This window comes from Mustelus asterias, chromosome 22, assembly GCF_964213995.1.
Source record: "Mustelus asterias chromosome 22, sMusAst1.hap1.1, whole genome shotgun sequence".
Taxonomy (NCBI): domain Eukaryota; kingdom Metazoa; phylum Chordata; class Chondrichthyes; order Carcharhiniformes; family Triakidae; genus Mustelus; species Mustelus asterias.
The window spans coordinates 72,290,893-72,312,956 of NC_135822.1; the positions used below are offsets into that span (position 1 = coordinate 72,290,893).

Consider the following 22,064-nt stretch of genomic DNA (forward strand, 5'->3'; position numbering starts at 1 on the left):
TAAGGTCGGGGGGGCAAGGTCGGGGGGGGTAAGGTTGGGGGGTAAGGTCGGGGGGGTAAGGTCGGGGGGGGTAAGGTCGGGAGTGGTATGGTCGGAGGGGGTAAGGTCGGAGGGGGTAAGGTCGGAGGGGGTAAGGTCGGAGGGGGTAAGGTCGGGGGGGGTAAGGTCGGGGGGGGTAAGGTCGGGGGGGGTAAGGTCGGGGGGGGTAAGGTCGGGGGGGTAAGGTCGGGAGTGGTAAGGTCGGAGGGGGTAAGGTCGGAGGGGTAAGGTCGGGTGGGGGTAAGGTCGGGAGTGGTAAGGTCGGGGGGGTAAGGTCGGGTGGGGGGTAAGTTCGGGGGGGGCTAAGGTCGGGGGGTAAGGTCGGGGGGGGTAAGGTCGGGCGGGGGTAAGGTCGGAGGGGCAAGGTCGGGGGGCAAGGTTGGGGGGCAAGGTCGGGGGGGTAAGGTCGGGGGGGTAAGGTCGGGGGGGTAAGGTCGGGGGGGTAAGGTCGGGGGGGTAAGGTCGGGGGGGTAAGGTCGGGGGGGTAAGGTCGAGGGGGTAAGGTCGAGGGGGTAAGGTCGAGGGGGTAAGGTCGGGGGGGTAAGGTCGAGGGGGTAATGTCGGGGGGGTAAGGTCGGGGGGTAATGTTGGGGGGGTAAGGTCGGGGGGTGTAAGGTCGGGGGGGGTAAGGTCGGGGGGGTAAGGTCGGGGGGGTAAGGTCGGGGGGTAAGGTCGGGGGGGGTAAGGTCGGGGGGTAATGTCGGGGGGGTAAGGTCGGGGGGTAATGTCGGGGGGGGTAAGGTCGGGGGGTGTAAGGTCGGGGTGGGTAAGGTCGTGGGGGTAAGGTCGGGGGGTAAGGTCGGGGGGGTAAGGTCGGGGGGGTAAGGTCGGGGGGGTAAGGTCGGGGGGGTAAGGTCGGGGGGGTAAGGTCGGGAGGGTAAGGTCGGGGGGGTTAGGTCGGGGGGTAAAGGTCGGGGGGTAAAGGTCGGGGGGGGGGTAAGGTCGGGGAGTAAGGATTTGGTGGGGCTGTGATCAGGTCGGATCCGACAAGGATTGGATCTTGAGATGGGAGCAGTTTGGTGAGCTCTGGCGGCACGGTAGCACAGTGGTTAGCACTGCTGCTTCACAGCTCCAGGGACCTGGGTTCGATTCCCGGCTTGGGTCACTGTCTGTGTGGAGTTTGCACATTCTCCTCGTGTCTGCGTGGGTTTCCTCCGGGTGCTCTGGTTTCCTCCCACAGTCCAAAGATGTGCGGGTTAGGTTGATTGGCCATGCTAAAAATTGCCCCTTAGAGTCCTGAGATGTGTAGGTTAGAGGGTAAATATGTGGGGGTAGGGCCTGGGTGGGATTGTGGTCGGTGCAGACTCGATGGGCCGAATGGCCTCCTTCTGCACTGTAGGGTTTCTGTGAGTATCTGAGTGGCTTAATGTGACATTATTCTGTAAATTGAGTTTGTGTCTATATATGCCCTGTTTGTGAACAGAATTCCCACTCACCTGATGAAGGAGCAGCGCTCCGAAAGCTAGTGGCTTCTGCTATCCCAATAAACCTGTTGGACTTTAACCTGGTGTTATGAGACTCCTTACTGTGTTTACCCCAGTCCAACGCCGGCACCTCCACATCATGGTTCCCTATCAATGTCACGGTCTGTCACTGACACCTAGTGGGGTATTGTATAATGGTGTGCTGCTTCCAGATTCTCTCCAGTCTGCTCACACTTGACTGAGAAAGGGCAGCTCCCTGAGGGATCGCTCCCTCCCAGTGCTGAGATCTGTCACTACTGACACGGGAACTCAACAAGTCGCACAATCAGCCCAGTCTCCTGCCACCCTGTATATCCATGATATGGAGATGCCGGTGTTGGACTGGGGTGAACACAGTAAGAGTTTTAACAACACCAGGTTAAAGTCCAACAGGTTTATTTGGTGGCAAATGCCATGAGCTTTCGGAGCGCTATCCACCAGTATATCCTCAGTGTATTTTCTATCACATAATTAGCTGAGTTCAGGTTTCAGTGCAGACTGAGATAACGCCTACCCAAACACAGACCATATCTGCGGGACCTGCTCCCAGTCTGTTGCTCAGTCCAGGCCCTCCAAGCTCAGTCCAGACCCTCCAAGCTCAGTCCAGATTTCAGACAGGGCTCCATCTTAATCGATCCATTCTTACCTGCGATGTTCTTTTTCACACCTCTTCCATGCAAATTTCTTCCACATTTGCCCATCTCCACACTCTGAGTTTGCTGGCCTTTCTCACTGGCTGAGGGCCGGCAGCTGAAGAGGGAATTGAAAGCAAATGGAAGGGAGATTGGCCACAGCTTGCGGCTGAGGTTATTGAGGGTAAACTCTGGGGCTCTCCCACTGCCCTGTGCTCACAGCCTGGACATTCCTCTCTCTCTTTGATCATTCAGACTGATGTATTCCTGCAACTGCAGTGTGCTGGAGAACTTGATAACTTCAATTGAGTGTTCCCAGCCTTTAATGAGGCTGACTTTGCAAAGCAGTCTTGTTGCTTGCTGCCCTGCCAATCATTCTATGAACTGCAGCTCTGTCTTTGACCTTGCTCAGTGCTATTTGTTGAGTAGCTGTGTCCCCACTCTTCCCTCAGTGTGGTTCCTGATGTTAATGCACCGTGTGGTGTCTGGTTAGTTACTGTCTCACCTCACTGTGATCTGGAAATGTTGTTCCAATCTCCAGCTGCATCCAGGTCCACACCTCTCTCCAGTTTCAATCTGCAACTCCACCACCTCATCACACAGTCTGGCTCACTCATCCCGATTGGATCCCAAAATCCCAGCAAGGATCTCTGGGACACCCCACTCAGTGCACCTGGAAGCACCCACCATCACCAAACAGAAACCACAAGCAAGGTGACTGTGCAGCCGAAATGAATGGCCCGACCAGCGAGACACAGGGGTGTGTGTGAAAGTGGATCACAGCCTTATTGGAGTGGGTCAGATTGGAAAGGGTTAATAGCTATCTTCATTAGTCAATGATGTTAATGATGATATCAACATGATCTCAGGGTCAGGTGACTAAGAGAGTAAAACATAGAACAAATAGGGTTTGCTAAGTAACTTCGAATAGTTGGTAATAGTCTTTATACAAATAGTTTCAAGAAAGCCAACTATCTCAAGCCGCTTATAGTGTAAGCAAAAGCTGATCAAAACACAGCCACAAACATCAGAATGAGGAACAGGGGAAGGCCCCTTAAGGCTGTTCTAACATTCAATAAGATCTGATTGTAACCACCCACCAACCCCCATAGCCTTTCACCCCCTTGCTTAACAAGAATCTATCTGGTTCACCCTTAAAAACATTCAAAGTCTCTGCTTCCACTGCCTCTGAGAAAGAGAGTTCCAAAGACTCACCACCCTCTGAGAAAGTAATTCTCCTCATCTTAGTTTTAAATGAACGACCCCTGATTTTTAAACAGTGACCCCTAGTTCTAGGTTCTCCCACAAGGGGAAACATCCTCTCCACATCCACCCTGTCAATACCCCTCAGGGTCGTAAAGGCTTTGATCAAGTCGCCTCACTTTTCTAAACTTGGGTGGATATAAGCCTAGCCCGTCCAACCTTCCCTCAGAAGACATCCCGCCCCTTCCTGGTTTTAGCCTGGTAAACCTTCCCTGAACTGCTGCTAATGCATTTATATATTTCCTTAAATAAAGTGACCAATACTGTACACAATATTCCAGATGTGATCTCATCAATATCCTGTAAGATCGTAAGACATAGGAGCAGAATTAGGCCACTCGGCCCATCGAGTCTGCTCCGCCATTCAATCACGGCTGATATTTTTCTCATCCCCATTCTCCTGCCTTTTCCCCATAATCCCTGATCCCCTTATTAATCAAGAACCTATCTATCTCTGTCTTAAAGACACTCAATGACCCGGCCTCCACAGCCTTCTGCAGCAAAGAGTTCTACAGATTCACCACTCTTTGGCTGAAGAAATTCCTCCTCATCTCTGTTTTAAAGGTTTGTCCCTTCAGCCTGAGGTTGTGCCCTCTGGTTCTAGTTTTTCCAGTAAGAGTTTCAACAACACCAGGTTAAAGTCCAACAGGTTTATTTGGTAGCAAACGCCATCAGCTTTTGGAGCCCTGCTCCTTCGTCAGATGGAGTGGAAATCTCATGGAGTGGAGACCTGACAAAGGAGCAGGGCTCCGAAAGCTGATGGCGTTTGCTACCAAATAAACCTGTTAGACTTTAACTTGGTGTTGTTAAAACTCTTACTGTGTTTACCCTAGTCCAACGCCGGCATCTCCACATCATGTCTAGTTTTTCCTAGTGGAAACATCCTCTCCATGTCCACTCTATCCAGGCCTCACATTATCCTGTAAGTTTCAATAAGATCCCCCCCCCTCATCCTTCTAAACTCCAACGAGTACAGACCCAGAGTCCTCAGTCATTCCTCATACGACAAGCTCTTCATTCCAGGGATCATTCTTGTGAATCTCCTCTGGACCCTTTCCAAGGCCAGCACATCCTTCCTTAGATATGGGGCCCAAAACTGTACAACTGAAGTGTAATCTCCTTACTTTAGTATTCAATTCCTCTCACAATGAACAATAACATCCTATTAGCTTTCCTGATGACTTACTGTCCTGACAATTAGCTGATTTAACTGACGTGGAGAGTTTGCGGAACTGCAGCAGGGCGACTCAGCTGTTTTGCTCTACTATCAGAAGGTGGGAATTGATAGAATCGTATCATAGAATCCCTACAGTACAGGAGGAGGCCATTCGGCCCATCGAGTCTACACCCACCACAATCCCACCCAGGCCCTATCCCCATGTATTTACCCTGCTAATCCCCCTGACACAAAGGGACAACTTAGCATGGCCAATCCACCTAACCCGCACGTCTATCGGACTGAGGGGGGGAAACAGGAGCGTCCGGAGGAAACGCAGACACGGGGAGAATGTGCAGACTCCACGCAGACAGTGACCCATCCCGGGGATCGAACCTGGGTCCTTGGCAGCAGTGCTAACCACTGTGCCGCCCATAATTACCCATTACTTTATGTCGCAGTCCTATTCTCAGCCTTCCTGCTGGTTGTCTCTCTTGTACGGTACGTGAGAATGCTCATTGCAAGAGTGGCCATCAAACAGTCGGTGAGACAGTAAAGTGGAGATAAAATTCTCAGTGCCTGAAGGAGTGAGGAGAATGCAGGGCAGAAGCTTGTGAGGTGAGCTGTCCCACCAGAAACAGTGACTGGTGTGGATAAATTGGAGTTTGATAAAGGCATCAGAAAGTGAATAACTGAGCACACTACTGAGAACCATCTCACACACTCACATGCATTGTTTCATGGTGAACAGAGCTCTCTGCTTCCTTTCCACAGCACCAACAAGCCAGTAATAGCGTCAACAGCACTGAGCTGCAACACTTCCAACTGGAATACTCGTGGGAAAACGTTTCAACAAAAAGTGCTGCAACTCCCAGCATCAGCACTGGGGAGAGGAGGGAGGGTGGAAAAAGAGCAGAGGTGATGAAAGGCAATGCGAGTGCGCTGTTAGGGACCTGCTTGCAGACTGAGCGACGGTGTTGGGCTTGGCTCACACTTCTATCCTCGGCCGACGACAATGTTCCAGTGCAGCCCAACGCACGCCGGAGGAACAGCTCCTCAGGCACTTTCCCACCCACATGTTTAACCATTTCACACCATCAACTCGGTCCTCCATTTGGTTTTCTCCACCCCCATGCCAGTCTGACTCTCGATCTGTTTCAGACGGCACTGGCCTTTATTCCGCTGTTCACACTCCCTCTGATCCTTTAGTTACCACTCCCATTTGTCTTTGCTTCCACGACACTTTGGTCATCTCCTCTCCCTCTTGTTGAGACCACAAGCCCACACTCCTTCCTTTCAGATTTGAAAGGAAGGCAAGAACTCAATGTGAACTCCTTCTCTCAGCAGCTGCTGAGTTTATTCCAACACATGCAGACAACAGCACTGCAAAGGAGAATGCCACACACACACTACTCAATCTCTCAAACAGCAAGTGTCTTTCATGGTAGGAGGGAGAGTGATGCTTATCGTCCATGTCCCAAGATGGTTTAATTTAAACAAACGGAAGCAAAGTTTATGAACAGCCCCCTCCCAATTCGGAGCAACTTCTACTCATGCAGCTCATTCTGGGTAGATTGCAGTTGTACTTGAAGCTTCAATGTGCTACCTCCTCGAATCCTCAGGAGCAGACAGACATCGCCCTGCCAAGTCTCCCAAACTCAGAGCCAGGCTTTCGAGAGACACAAGAGTCAATAACAATAAACACATCATCATCGGCTTGTGGCAGTCATGCTGATGTTACAAACTATTTCAAACAGTCAGTTTAAAGTTTATTTATTAGTGTCACAAGTAGGCTTACATTAACACTGCAATGAAGTTACTGTGAAAATCCCCTAGTCGCCACACTACGGCACCTGTTCGGGTACACTGAGGGCGGCACGGTAGCATAGTGGTTAGCACTGCTGCTTCACAGCTCCAGGGACCTGGGTTCGATTCCCGGCTTGGGTCAGTGTGGGTGTGGAGTTTGCACATTCTCCTCGTGTCTGCGTGGGTTTCCTCCGGGTGCTTCGGTTTCCTCCCACAGTCCAAAGATGGGCGGGTTAGGTTGATTGGCTATGCTAAAATTGCCCTTTAGTGTCCTGAGATGCGTAGGTTGGAGGGATTAGCGGGTAAATATGCAGGGATATGGGGATAGGGCCTGGGTGGGATTGTGGTCGGTGCAGACTCGATGGGCCAAATGGCCTCTTTCTGCACTGTAGGGTTTCTATGATTTCGAGATGGCCAATGCACCCTAACCAACACGTCTTTCAGACTGTGGGAGGAAACCGGAGCACCCGGAGGAAATCCACACAGACACAGGGAGAACGTGCAAACTCCACACAGACAGTGACCCAAGCCGGGAATCGAATCTGGGTCCCTGGCGCTGTGATACAGCAGTGCTAACCACTGTGCCACATTTAACTCAGTGTCAGGGGGGATTAGCAGGATGAATATGTGACGCTACGGGGATAGGGTTTGTCTCGTTTGGCCTACAGAACTCGGGGTCATAGTTTGGGGATAAGGGGTAAACCTTTTAGGACTGAGGCGAGGAGAAATTTCTTCACCCAGAGGGTGGTGAATGTGTGGAATTCACTCCCACAGAGTGTAGTTGAGGCCAAAACGTTGTGTGATTTCAAGAGGAAATTAGATATAGCTCTTGGGGTTAAAAGGATCGACGGATATGAGGGGGAAGGGGGAAATCAGGATATTGAATTTGATGATCAGCCATGATCAAAATGAACAGCCTTGAAGGGCCGAATGGCCTCCTCCTGCTTCTAGTTTGTTACCTTTTCCTTTAGAACTTTAAAAATATGAAATGGTAAGAAGTCTCACAACACCAGGTTAATGTCCAACAGATTTATTTGGAATCACGAGCTTTCAGACTCACCTGAGGAAGGAGCAGCGTTCCGAAAAGCTCCTGATTCCAAATAAACCTGCTGGACTTTAACCTGGTGTTGTGAGACTTCTTACTGTGCCCCACCCCAGTCCAACGCCGGCATCTCCACAAATAGGCAGACAAATGCCATAAACCTACCGATTCTTAGCAGCTTGCATTTCGACCCAGTGGACAGATATGTCATTGAGGGAGAAGACTGTGATTGTGTCCTGTTTCAGAAGGCAAGGCAGATTGTATTCCTGGTAAACTCACAAACTCACGGTGCGCACCTGCGGTGAACTTGTACCAAAGAATGAACGCAAAGACATTTCATACAAAATCATATTTAATAACCTCGCGGTCCCGAGTACAAATAACCTATTCACAGAAATAACAGCTTGCACCTCATGAACGAATTCCCATCTTCAACCATGTGTTTGTGTCTGGATCTTGCCGTGTTTCCAGGTCCAGAGTTGTTTTCACTATACCCGCTCCAAGGCTTCTAACATGATGATGCTATTCCCTCTGATAACCTGACGGATTGAAAGTTTTTAAAGAAAGTTAAAACACCCAAAGCAAACTAAAGACAAGGACAAACTGTCACCCCAAGGGTCAACGTGAGTGAATCACAAGTTAATATAGTTCAGCTTCAATGTTTAAAATAACCAGTCACTCTTCAGTGGCTGCTTTGGGAATAATAAGTAGTCTCACAACACCAGGTTAAAGTCCAACAAGGTTTATTTGGTAGCACGAGGTTTCGGAGCGCTCCATCACCCGATGAAGGAGCAGCGCTCGGAAAACTTGTGCTGCCAAATAACCTTGTTGGGCTTTAACCTGATGCTGTGAGACTACTTACTGTGCCCACCCCAGTCCAACGCCGGCAGCTCCAATTCATGCTTTGGGAATGTCAGCGGAATGCAGTTTACAGTAAAGTGTGAACAACTGTATTGGGAAATAATTGGAAGCAGTTTCCATTGAGAGCTTCCCGCATTCTGCAAATGTGAGAGATCTATTCAGAGATACGAAATTGATGGATGAATAAAGATGCAGTTCTTTGTTAGTGACATTAGATTGTGACCCTCCAATCGTGATGGTATAAAAAAAAACATTTGAAGCTTAGTGTAGTGGGGGCAGCACAGTGGTTAGCACTGCTGTTTCACAGCGGCAGGGTCCCGGGTTCGATCCCCGGCTTGGGTCACTGTCTGTGTGGGGTTTGCACGTTCTCCCCGTGTCTGCGTGGGTTTCCTCCGGGCGCTCCGGTTTCCTCCCACAGTCCGAAAGACGTGCTGGTTAGGGTGCATTGACCCGAACAGGTGCTGGAATGTGGCGACTAGGGGAATTTCACAGTAACTTCATTGCAGTGTTAATGTAAGCCTTACTTGTGACTAATAAATAAACTTAACTTAAATAGTGCTCATTACTGCTGCAATGCGTACTGGAAAAGTCCGGGAACGGCTAGTGGGTGCCAGTACGGGAAAGCACGAGATTGTGCTCCAAGCATGGCAGGATGAAGCTGGATTAAAGGGGTGTTTGATTGACACAGGAAGAAATCAAATTGGCTACAATGCCTTCCTTTCTTTCTGGAATGGAGGGATTTGGTTATTGCCTTATCGCCAGACAATAGTGATCATGATGCACAGAAACAGCTGGGTGCAGACAGAAACAACCTCTGCTGATCAAGAACCCATTAAAACTCTGTGGCGCTGACACGGCCACAGATTCACCAAGATATACAGCCCATGGTGAGGTACAAATGGACTATACATCACACAACTCTGAAATATAGAGCGGAGATTGCATTTGAGTTGGCACAGTGGTTAGCGCTGCTGCCTCATAGCGCCAGGGGCCCGGGTTCGATTCCCGGCCTGGATCACTGTCTGTGCGGAGTCTGCACGGTCTTCCCAGTGTCTGCATGGGTTTCCTCCGGGTGCTCGGGTTTCCCCTCTCACTCCAAATATGTGCGGATTAGGTTGATTGGCCGTGCTAAATTTCCCCGAGTGTCCAGGGATGCATAGGTTGGAGGGATTAGCGGGGTAAATATATGGGGTTGCAGGGATAGGGCCTGGATGGGATTGCTGTCAGTGCAGACTTGATGGGCTGAATGGCCTCCTGCACCGTAGGGTTTCTCCGATTCTATCAAATAGGAGAATGTTGTAAAGTTTGCTTCAAATTTTCATTCATACAGGAAGTCAAAGACTTCTGGGAAATGAGAGATGCTGCACTTTGGAATAAGTAACACGACGAGGGAATATTTAATGAATGGCAGGACACCAAAAGCTCAGAGGAACAGATGGATCTTGAGGTACTTATTCACAGATCCCTGAAGCTGGCAGAGCAGGGGAATAAGATAGTTCAGAAGGCGTATGGGACACTTGCTTTCTTAGTCGCGATTTGGAGCATAAGACCAAGAAGGTAATGCTGGAGTTGTAGAGAGCGTTGGTTAGGTCACAGCTGGAGCACTGTGTGTAGTTCTGGTCACCCCACTATAGGAAGGATGTGATTGCGTTCGAGGGGATACGGAGGAGGTTCACCAGGATGTTGCCTGGGATGGAGCATTTGAGCTGCAAGGAGAGACTGGATAAACTTAGATTGTTTTCTCTGGAACAGAGAAGGCTGAGGGGGGACATGATTGAGGTGTATAAGATTATGAGCGGTATGGACAGGATGAGTAGGAAACAGCTGCTCCTCTTGGTTGAGGGGTCAGTCACGAGGGGGCAGAGTTTTAGGGTGAGGGGGCAGGAGATTCAGAGGAGATTTGAGAAAATACTTTTTCACTCAGAGGGTGGTGGGAATCTGGAACGCACTGCCCGGGAAGGTAATGGAGGCCGGAAATTACAACTTTTAAAGAATATGTGGATGAGCACTTGAAATATCATAATACTCAAGGATATGGGACAAGTGCAGGAAAATGGGATTAGCGCGGATTTAGTGGTAGATATTGTTGGAGCAGATGCGATGGGCTGAAGGGCCTTTTCTGTGTTGTACAACTCGATGAAAACAAGTGTCACACCCAGTGTTACTGAGCTGCTTTCCACTGGAAGCTGAAACTGCCCGTGGGATCTGCTCCTTGGAGGTTTAATTCCAGCTTCACCCCTCCTGAAGACGTGTCACGTACTTACTAGGGGGAGGATTCAAAACGGGAAGACGTCGGGTGATACTTACCACCATGCCGATGTTGTTCTGCTGGCCCCCTGCTGCCATCTCGACAGATTCATCCACTACAAGGTTCATGAAGGGGTCAAAGCCGCGGAGTATGCCTTGCACGTGTCTCCCTCCATTCAGTTTCACTGAATGAAAAAACAAAGACTCAGCAGATCAACACTGACACAATGTCCCATCCTCTCTCCAAGCTGTGCCACCCTCCACAAGATCCCGAAACAAGCCGGGCTCCCAGCAACAACTCCTCCAGTCCCACATGCTGCAGTTAATGAGTACTGAGCTGCCCACGCTGTTCACCCAACTCATGACTGGTTATTGTTGGCACACTTGCCCACCAGGGATAAGGATGGACAAGACATTCAACAGAAGCACATCCGAAACCAAGATTCTTACATGTTTTATTGCAGAGGATAAAGGAAGGCAATCTTAGTTCCGAATTCATTTCTGCCCAGTAGCCATTACCATCTCGTTCCCGACCTTACACAAGACCAGCCGCCTAAAGCAGCCGCCAAAATGCATCATTTACATCAGGTATCAGGGGCGGCACAGTGGTGAGCACTGCTGCCTCACAGCGCCAGGGACCTGGGTTCGATTCCCTGCTTGGGTCACTGTCTGTGTGGAGTTTGCACGTTCTCCCTGTGTCTGCGTGGGTTTCCTCCCACACTCCAAAGTTGTGTAGGTTAGGTTGATTGGCCATGCTAAATTGCCACTTGGTGTCAGGGGGATTTGCAGGGTGAATACGTGGGGTTATGGCGATAGGGCCTGGGTGGGTTTGTTGGCGGTGCAGCTCGATGGGCCAAATGGCCTCGCTCTGCACAGAAGGGAATCTAAAGTTTGAGTTTATTTATTAGTCACAAGTAAGGCTTACATTAACACTGCAATGAAGTTACTGTGAAATTCCCCTAGGTGCCACACTCCGGCGCCTGTTTGGGCCAAATCCACCTTAACCAGCACATCTTTCAGACTGTGGGAGGAAACCAGAGCACCCGGAGGAAACCCACGCAGACATGGGGAGAACGTGCAAACTCCACACAGACAGTGACCCAAGCCGGGAATTGAATCCAGGTCCCTGGTGCTGTGAGACAGCAGTGCTAACCACTGTGCCACCTGCTGCGGGTAATTCTATGAATTACCTGCTGTGAATAACAGGTTTATCACATTGTATGTCAGTTCATGCAGGGATGGGTAAAGTCCCATAGTGAGGTACCATGTTGATATTTGTTGATAAATGTTGATATTTACTCTAGATAATAGAATAAAGCAAGGGTACATTGATGATGCCGCATTCTTTATGGAGTTGTTGACCAATTTGATCAGTTTAGATTTAATATTAAAAAGACAACAATCTCATCGCTACCAGGTCAGAATGTCATGAAAGATGCTTTCCTGCTGACTGTTTTATTATCACCTTCACCTCAACTGTTTCATTCAATGATAATTGTTTAAAATGATCGGGCAGATTCAAACTGGCCTCCTCTGTGCACCAGCTCACCACAAGCATTGGACACGGAAGCTGCACAGACAGTCTCTGCAACTGGTGTGCGTGATCTCACACACATGCAGGATCTTAGCTCATATCTGTCCAGCCTCGACAGTCACCGCAATGAGAGAGAACGAACCCTCTGTTGAGGTGAAGTTACCCAGTGCGGTTCCAGTTCTGAATATTACAACCCCTAACCCCAAACAAAGTTATTGCAACCCCTCTGTGTGAAACAGCAAGGTCAAACTCACATGACAGCTTCTTGTCCATGAACCTGAGGAAGGAAAGAAACAGGTGATTAGAGAGATGTTGGAAAACAGTAACCTGACGGAACATGTAAATACCGACAGGCGTCTGGTCAAACAGAATTTACAGTAACACTGCAATAACGCACGCTATTGCCGGGGGAGGGGAGGGGGGCTCAGAGTTTCAGTTTGTCATTGTGTGATTTCAAGAAGAAACTAGAGACAGCTCTTGGGGCGAAAGGGATGGGGGGGGGGGATCAGGATTTTGAATTCAATCGAAATGAATGGTGCAGCAGGCTCGAAGGGCCGATTGGCCTACTTCTGCCTGTTCCTTTTTTTCACTGTTCTCACAAGTAAGCTGACATTAACACTGCAATGAAGTTACTGTGAAAATCCCCGAGGCGCTACAGTCCGGCGCCTGCTCAGGTACGCAGAGGGAGAATTTTACACGGCCAATGCGTCTAACAGGCACATTGTTTGGACTGTGGGAGAAAACTGGAGGAAATCCACGAAGACAACAAAGAACAGTACAGCACAGGAACAGGCCCTTCGGCCCAACAACCCTCCACCAATCACATTGTCCCATCGAGATTAATCACCCGTGTCCCTCTAATCCCTGTCTGTTCATGTGTCTATCCAGGTAAGTCTCAACTGTCACTAATGTATCTGCCTCAACCACCTCACTTGGCAGTGCATTCCAGGCCCCCACCACCCTCTGTGTAAAAAACATCCCCCGCACATCTCCACTGAACCTTTCCCCCCCTTATCCTGAACTTGTGCCCCCTGTAATTGTCATTTCTGCCCTGGGAAAAAGCTTCCAACTGTTCACCCTATCCATACCCCTCATAATTTTATAAACTTCTATCAGGTCGCCCCCTCAGCCTCCGTCTTTCCAGGGAGAACAATCCCAGTTTATTCAATCTCTCCTCATAACTAATACCCTCCGTGCCAGGCAACATCCTGGTAAACCTTTGCTGTACTCTCTCCAAAGCCTCCACATCCTTCTGGTAGTGTGGTGACCAGAATTGGACACAGTATTCCAAATGTGGCCTCACCAACATTTTATACAATGAACATAATTTGCCAACTTTTATACTCGATGCCCCATCCAATGAAGACAAGCATGTCATCTGCTTTCCTCAACACCTCTTCCACCTGTGCTGCCACTTTTAGGGATGTGTGGACCTGGACTCCCACATCTCTCTGTGTGTCGATGCTCCTGATGGTTCAGCTATTTATTTTATAGCTCACACCTGAATTGGATCGACCAAAATGCATGACCTCGCATTTGTCCAGATTAAATTCCAGCTGCCATTCCTCCACCCAATTTTCCAGCCTATCTACATCCTGCTGTATTCTCTGACAATCTTCATCACTATCCACAACTCCGCCAATCTTAGTATCATCCTCAAACTTGCTAATCAGACCAGTTACATCTTCTTGCAAGTCATTTATGCATATTACAAACAGCAGAGGTCCCAACACTGATCCCTGAGGAACGCCACTAGTTACACACCTTCATTCAGAAAAACACCCTTCCACCACTACCCTCTGTGTCCCACGGCCCAGCCAGTTCTGAATCCATCTCGCTAGTTCATCCTTGATCTTGTGCGATTTCAGCTTTTGCACCAACCTGCTATGAGGGATCTTGTCGAATGCTTTACTAAAGCCCATGTAGACAACATCCACAGGCCTTCCCTCGCCAATCATTTTTGTCACCTCACGATATGATCTCCCTCGTACAAAACCATGCTGTCTGTCGCTAATAAAACCATTCAGTTCCAAATGTGTATAGATCCTATTCCTAAGAATCTTCTCCAGCAATTTCACTATCACTGATGTCAGGCTCACTGGCCTATAGTTACCCCGGTTATCCCTGCTACCCTTCTTAATTAATGGGCCAACATTGGCTCTTCTCCAATCCTCTGGGATCTCATCTGTGGCCAATGAGTTTCAATAAGATCCCCCCTCATCCTTCTAAACGCCAACGAGTACAGACCCAGAGTCCTCAACCGTTCCTCATACAACAAGCTCTTCATTCCAGGGATCATTCTTGTGAACCTCCTCTGGACACTTTCCAAGGCCAGCAGATCCTTCCTTAGATACGGGGCCTGAAACTGCTCACAATACTCCAAATGGGGTCTGACCAGAGCCTGATACAGCCTCAGAAGTCCATCCCTGCTCTTGTATTCCAGCCCTCTCGACATGAATGCTAACATTGCATTTGCCTTCCCCACTGCCGACTGAACCTGCACATTAAGAGAATCTTGAACAATGACTCTCAAGTCCCTTTGTGCTTCTGATTTCCAAAGCATTTTCCCATTTAGAAAATAGTCTATGCCTCCATTCCTCCTTCCAAAGTGCTTAACCTCTCACTTTTCCACATTGTATTCCATCTGGCACTGCTTTGCCCACTCTCCTAACCTGTCCAAGCCCTGCAGCCTCTCCTGCTTCCTTTTCACAGGCATATGCCTGTCCTGCACTCTGATCAACTGCTCCTTAAAAAGACTCCCACATGCCAGATGTGGATTTACCCTCAAAGAGCCTCTGCCAAACAGCAGCCTCCAAATGCTGCCTAATCTGGCTGTAGTTGGCCTTCCCCCAATTGAACCCAAGGACAACACTTGTCCTTTTTCCCCTCAGTGTGTGTAAAAGCTTACTGAATTGTGGTCACTATTTATCATAATCATAGAAACCCTACAGTGCAGAAAGAGGCCATTCGGCCCATCGAGTCTGCACCGACCACAATCCCACCCAGGGCCCTACCCCCATATCCCTCACTATAAGAAGGATGTGGAAGCGCTGGAAAGAGTGCAGAGGAGATTTACCAGGATGCTGCCTGGTTTGGAGGGTAGGTCTTATGAGGAAATGTTGAGGGAGCTAGGGCTGTTCTCTCTGGAGCGGAGGAGGCTGAGGGGAGACTTAATAGAGGTTTATAAAATGATGAATGGGATAGATAGAGTGAACGTTCAAAGACTATTTCCTCGGGTGGATGGAGCTATTACAAGGGGGCATAACTATAGGGTTCGTGGTGGGAGATATAGGAAGGATATCAGAGGTAGGTTCTTTACGCAGAGAGTGGTTGGGGTGTGGAATGGACTGCCTGCAGTGATAGTGGAGTCAGACACTTTAGGAACATTTAAGCGGTTATTGGATAGGCACATGGAGCACACCAGGATGATAGGGAGTGGGATAGCTTGATCTTGGTTTCAGATAAAGCTCGGCACAACATCGTGGGCCGAAGGGCCTGTTCTGTGCTGCACTGTTCTATATTTACCCGCTAATCCCTCTAACCTACACATCCCAGGACTCTAAGGGGCAATTTATCATGGCCAATCAACCTAACCTGCACATCTTTCAGACTGTGGGAGGAAACTGGAGCACCCGGAGGAAACCCACGCAGACACGGGGAGAACGTGCAAACTCCACACAGACAGTGACCCGAGCCGGGAATCGAACCTGTGAGCTGTGAAGCAGCAGTGTTAACCACTGTGCTACCCCTTTGTCCCATGCTCCCCCCGCTGCAATGGCGTGGCCGGGGGGCCGGGCTCATTCCCCGGCTCCGGCTCCAGCACAGCCCCCCCCCCCCCCCCGCCCGCCCGCCCGCCCGCTCGGACCAGCCACACATTGTTCCTGGACACGCTTCACAATTGCCTCAGGGGCCGGGCCTCCCCGCGCTCCAGGCCCAGGGCTGCGGCCTAGCGGCGCTACTGAAGCCTGCGGCTCGATTAGCGGCCTCTCCCCCGCACTCACTTTTTGAGCTCGGGCGGGTGTGCTTTGCTCATGTCTGCGGGCCGGGCTGGGCTGGACTCGGGGCGGCTGCAGCCGGGTATTCGGCGCTGACTCTCTCTCTGTCCGGGGGCTTCTCTCTGCAACTTGCTGCCGCGCTCTCACTGCGTCGCGTTGCCACTGGCGTCACCGCACGCCTCGGCGCACACTGATGGCGTCAGCTCCGGAGCCCGCGCCTGCGCACACTAGCGCCCCCTATCCGCAGTTCTGCCCCAACACAGCCTCAATAGCAACAGCATTGCAATGCTGTGCGTTTGCAATAGGAGTGCAATGCTGTGGGTTTGCAATAGGATTGCAATGCTGTGCGTTTGCAATAGGAGTGCAATGCTGTGCATTAGCAATCGGTTTTGAAATGTTGCGCTTTGCAATAGGATTGCAATGCTTAGAACTTAGAAACTTAGAAACCCTACAGTACAGAAAGAGGCCATTCGGCCCATCGTGTCTGCACCGACCACAATCCCACCCAGGCCCTACCCCCATATCCCTACATATTTACCCACTAATCCCTCTAACCTACGCATCCCAGGACACTGATGCACTATCAATAAGGCGAAAGACTACCGATATGCCAATATAAGTGTAGGCTTTTATTCACAACAGAATCAGGAGCAGATCCCAACAATTAACCGACCTGGACTGAACAAGGGGGAGGAGACAGCCACCTTTATACTAGGTGCTGAGGGGAGGAACCAAACTGGAAGGGGATGTGTCCAGGTATGACAAACACACACAACGGTGGTCCATATAGGACAAAGGCACAACTGAGGTCCACCACAGACACGAAGGGCAATTTTAGCATGGCCAATCAACCTAACCCGCACATCTTTGGACTGTGGGAGGAAACCGGAGCACCCGGAGGAAACCCACGCAGACACGAGGAGAATGTGCAAACTCCGCACAGACAGTGACCCAAGCCGGGAATCGAACCCAGATCCCTGGAGCTGTAAAGCAGCAGTGCTAACCACTGTGCTACCACAGCTGTGGGTCTGCAATAGGGTTGCAATGCTGCGGGTTTGCAATAGCTTTGCAATGCTGTGGGTCTGCATTCAGATTGCAATGCTGTCGGTTTGCAATTGGATTGCAATGCTGTGGGTTTGCAATAGGATTGCAATACTGTGCTTTGCAATAGGATTGCAATGCTGTGGGTTTACAATAGGATTGCAATGGCTTTGCAATGCTGTAGGTTGCAATAGGTTTACAATGGTGTGGTTTGCAATAGATTTGGAATAAGTTTGCAATAAGCTTAGAATAGGTTTACAATGCAGAGGTTTGTAATAGATTTACAATGCTGCGATTTGTAATAGATTTACAATGCTGTGGTTTGCAAGCCTTCAGACTTCTCTTTCGAGGACACCATCTTCACTCTGTCCTTACCTCGCCTCTCCCGAAAACACTTCCCTCTGCTTCTCGCATTTTCAAGGTTTGACCCTTTTCCTCTCCATGACCTCCCGAGCTCAACTGTGTCCAGAGATTGGCCACAAAGGCCATGTCAGATACCTATCCACCACAGGGCAGTGATTTGGCCATTATCACTGATGCGCTATCAATTAGGCAAAAGACTACTTGTGTGCCAATACAACTGAAGGCTTTTATTCATTACAGAACCAGGAGCATATCCTAACAGATAACCGACCCGAACTGAACAAGGGGGAGGGAACAGCCACCTTTATACTAGGTGACAAGGGGAGGAGCCGGCAGGGGATGTGTCCAGGCATGACAAACACACAACGGTGGTCCAGGCAGGACAAAGGCACAACTGAAGTCCACCACAATCACATACAATATTCACAGTTCCTGTGGCTGTTTGGCAGTGCCTTTGTTACAGGGTTACCTTCCTCACTAGTGATCCAGGGACCGCAACGAGTGTCCAGAGAATCACAGTCTCCATACAGCCATAGAATCCCTACAGTGCAGAAGGAGGCCATTCGGCCAATCGAGTCTACACCGACTCTCTGAAAGAGCATCTTATGAGGGCCCTTTCCACCCCCCCAGCCTATCCCTGTAACCCTTTGGACTGTGGGCGGAAATCAGAGCACCCGGAGGAAACCCACGCAGACACGGGGAGAATGTGCCGACTCCGCACAGACAGTGACCCAAGCCGGGAATCGAACCCAGGTCCCTGGCGCTGGGAGGCAGCAGTGCTAACCACTGTGCCACTGTGTTCCACTTCCCATTTGTAACAAGAGATGGTCTCAGTAGAAAAGGACACGGAATTATCTGATTGTTGGAAAAGCCGTATGGGCTGCCCTCGCCTGGCCTGGGCTTACACATGAGCCACGTTGCAGCGAACAGCCTTGAACAACCCCTGTGGAGCAGTCGAGGGAGGCCCTGGGCTTTCAATGGCTGGTTGGCCAGGAATGATTCTAATTCGTGTGGGGGTCTTTCACTGGCCTTGCTCCCACCCTCCCTGTGCCATGGTCACAACACTGCAATGAAGCAGCCAGTTTACATAGAAACTAGAAGCAGGAGGAGGCCATTCGGCCCTTCGAGCCTGCCCCGCCATTCATTTTGATCATGGCTGATCATCGAATTCAATATCCTGATTCCCCCCCCTTCCTCCCATATCCCTCGATCCCTTTAACCCCAAGAGCTATATCTAATTTCTTCTTGAAATCACACAACGTTTTGGCCTCAACTACTTTCTGTGGGAGTGAATTCCACACATTCACCATCCTCTGGGTGAAGAAATTTCTCCTCACCTCAGTTTAAAAAGGTTTACCCCTTATCCTCAAACTATGACCCCTAGTTCTGGATTCCCCCACCATTGAGAACATTCTTTCTGAATCTATCCTGTCTAACCCTGTTAGAATTTTATAAGTTTCTATGAGATCCCCTCTCACTCTTCTAAACTCCAGTTTAATCTCGGTCTTTCCTGCACAAGGCTAGCAGCCACTCTCGATCTGCCGGCTCCCATCTCCTGAAACACCTTATGTAGTTTCTCACTCCCAATCTCTCCCACCCTCCCTCACCGACTCTCAGTACCTGGAAGGTGAAAGGTCAATGCCAGACTGAGCTGGCATGGTTAGGTTCAAAAGGATAAGTGAAGTAGATCTAATGTAAGGGGGAGCTATACAATAAATGGCAGAACCATCAGGAGTATAGACACACACAGGGACGTTGGTGTACAAGTCCACAGATCCTTAAAGGTGGCAGCACAGGTGGAGAGGGTGGTGAAGAAGGCATATGGCATGCTTGCCTTTATTGGATGGGGCATAGAATATAAAAGTTGGCACATGATGTTGCGGCTGTATAGAACGATGGTTATGCCACATTTGGAATACTGCGTCCAGTTCTGGTCGCCACACTACCAGAAGGACGTGGAGGCTTTGGAGAGAGTACAGAGAAGGTTTACCAGGATGTTGCCTCGTATGGAGGGTCTTAGCTATGAGGAGAGATTGGGTAAACTGGGGATGTTCTCCCTGGAAAGACGGAGGATGAGGGGCAACCTAATAGAGGTGTATAAAATTATGAAGGGCATAGATAGGGTGAACAGTGGGAAGCTTTTTCCCAGGTCGGAGGTGACGAACACAAGGGGTCACAGGTTCAAGGTGAGGGGGCAAGGTTCAACACAGATGTCAGGGGGACATATTTTACACAGAGGGTGGTGGGGGCCTGGAATGCACTGCCAAGCAAGGTGATTGAGGCGGACACGCTGGGATCGTTTAAGACTTATCTAGATAGCCACATGAACAGACTGGGAATAGAGGGATACAAAGGAATGGTCTAGTTGGGCACATGAGCGGCGCAGGCTTGGAGGGCCGAAGGGCCTGTTCCTGTGCTGTATTGTTCTTTGTTCTATGTTTGTTCGTTAAGGCAGAGAAAACAAACGGTCTAGTCTGACATTGTGCAGACAAGCCCACAAAACGGTGTTCCATTGTCCTGAGCGACCTTTACTTCCTCCATCTGCAAACATTAGATTCACTGCTCCAAACTTAGCTTCAAATAATGAAAACATGCATTCCTTGGAAGAGTTGTTTGATTTGATTTGATTTATTATTGTCACATATATTAGTATACAGTGAAAAGTATTGTTTCTTGCGCACTGCACAAAGCATACCATTCAAAGAACAAAGAAAATTACAGCACAGGAACAGGCCCTTCGGCCCTCCAAGCCTGCACCGACCATGCTGCCCGACTGAACTAAAACCCCCTACCCTTCCGGGGACCATATCCCTCTATTCCCATCCTATTCATGTATTTGTCCAGACTGCTCTTAAAAGTCACTATCGTACCTGCTAATAGTTCGCCTGTTCATAGAGAAGGAAAGGAGAGAGTGCAAAATGTAGTGTTATAGTCATAGCTAGGGTGTAGAGAAAGATCAACTTAAGGCAAGGTAGGTCCATTCAAAAGTCTGACAGCAGCAGGGAATAAGCTGTTCTTGAGTCGGTTGGTACGTGACCTCAGACTTTTGTATCTTTTTCCCGATGGAAAAAGGTGGAAGAGAGAATGTCCGGGGTGCGTGGGGTCCTTAATTATGCTGGCTGCTTTGCCGAGGCAGCGGGAAGTGTAGACAGAGTCAATGGATGGGAGGCTGGTTTGCGTGATGGATTGGGCTTCGTTCATGATTCTTTGTAGTTTCTTGCGGTCTTGGGCAGAGCAGGAGCCATACCAAGCTGTGATACAACCAGAAAGAATGCTTTCTATGGTGCATCTGTAAAAGTTGATGAGAGTCATAGCTGACATGCCAAATTTCCTTAGTCTTCTGAGAAAGTAGAGGCGTTGGTGTCGGCATGGGGGGACCAGGACAGGTTGTTGGTGATCTGGACACCTAGAAACTTGAAGCTCTCGACCATTTCCACTTTGTCCCCATTGATATAGACAGGGGCATGTTCTCTACAATGCTTCCTGAAGTCGATGACTATCTCCTTTGTTTTGTTGACATTGCGTTGTGGTGGGGATGGAGGGTTTCAAACCCTGGTTCAGCCGCAGCTGCAGTATTGTGTCTGGTTCTGGGAGCTGCACCTCAGGAAGGATGTGAAGATATTGGAGAGAGGGCAGGAAAGATTGACAAGGATGGTTCCAGGGACGAGGAACTTCAGTTACTGGGAGAGAGATTGGAGAGGTTGCGACTGCTCTCTTTCGAGAAGCGAAGGTTGAGAGGAGATTTGATCGAGATGTTCAAAACCACGGGGGGGTCGGGACAGAGCCGCTGGGGAGAAACTGTTCCCATTGAGGAGAGGATCGGGAAGGGAGGGCACAGATTGAACACAACTGGCAAAAGAAGCAGAGGTGATCTGAAGGAAATCTTTATCGCACAGTGAGTGGTTTGGGGTCTGGAGTGCGCTGTCTGAGAATGTAGTGGAGGCAACTTCAATCCAGGCTTTCAAAAGGGAATTAGATGACCATCTGAAGAGGAAGAACTTGCAGGGCTGCAGGACAGCGGGACTCAGAGTTGCTCCTGTAGAGAGCTAGTATAGATGGTACAGGCAGAATGGCCTCTTCCTGTGCTGAAATCATTCTGTGACAGGATAAACTCATTGGAAAGCTTGAATAACTTTCATAGGAGCAGACATTCCACTCCCCAGTTCACAGGGTGGGAGGGGGGCCAAGGTGTGAAGGGACAAATGGATCCGACTCCAGCCCAGAATGGGTTTGTTCAGAGATTTTCACTGGGAGACCTGTGCACGGTTAGAGCCCCCACTCTGCAGAAAGCGCAGAGGAGAGTTACAAGGATAATCTCTAAACTGAGAGCTTCTCACTCTGAGGACGGGCTGGACAGGCTGATGATGGGGAACGCGGGGAGGCCATGGGGGACTGAGAGGGAACCTCAGGAAAGTCTTTGGGAAGAAGCAAGGTTGTGGTGGAGAAGATATCTCCAAGTGTTGAGTGTTAAGTCTGAGGCTTGCGGGGAAGTAGCTCCAAAGGCAAGCACAAGGAACAATAGTGTTTATTGAAGAACTGTCCTCCTCGTACACCCGCCACCCCCACCACCACTCCCCCCACCCCACCGCCCCCCCCACCCCACCGCCCCCCCCCCTCGCTCC

At 49.8% G+C, this 22,064-nt stretch overlaps 1 protein-coding gene across 1 annotated transcript; it reads right to left on the reverse strand.

Moving 5' to 3' along the window:
- Window positions 1-7,735: 7,735 nt before the first annotated feature.
- On the reverse strand, window positions 7,736-16,229 carry snrpg (small nuclear ribonucleoprotein polypeptide G). Its single transcript, XM_078239646.1, has 4 exons — window positions 16,045-16,229; window positions 12,298-12,320; window positions 10,570-10,694; window positions 7,736-7,940 (listed from the first exon to the last, which is right to left on the reverse strand). Exons 1-4 carry the CDS (start codon window positions 16,074-16,076, stop codon window positions 7,890-7,892), a joined length of 231 nt encoding a protein of 76 aa, XP_078095772.1. The 5' UTR covers window positions 16,077-16,229; the 3' UTR covers window positions 7,736-7,889.
- Between the last annotated feature and the right edge of the window lie 5,835 nt (window positions 16,230-22,064).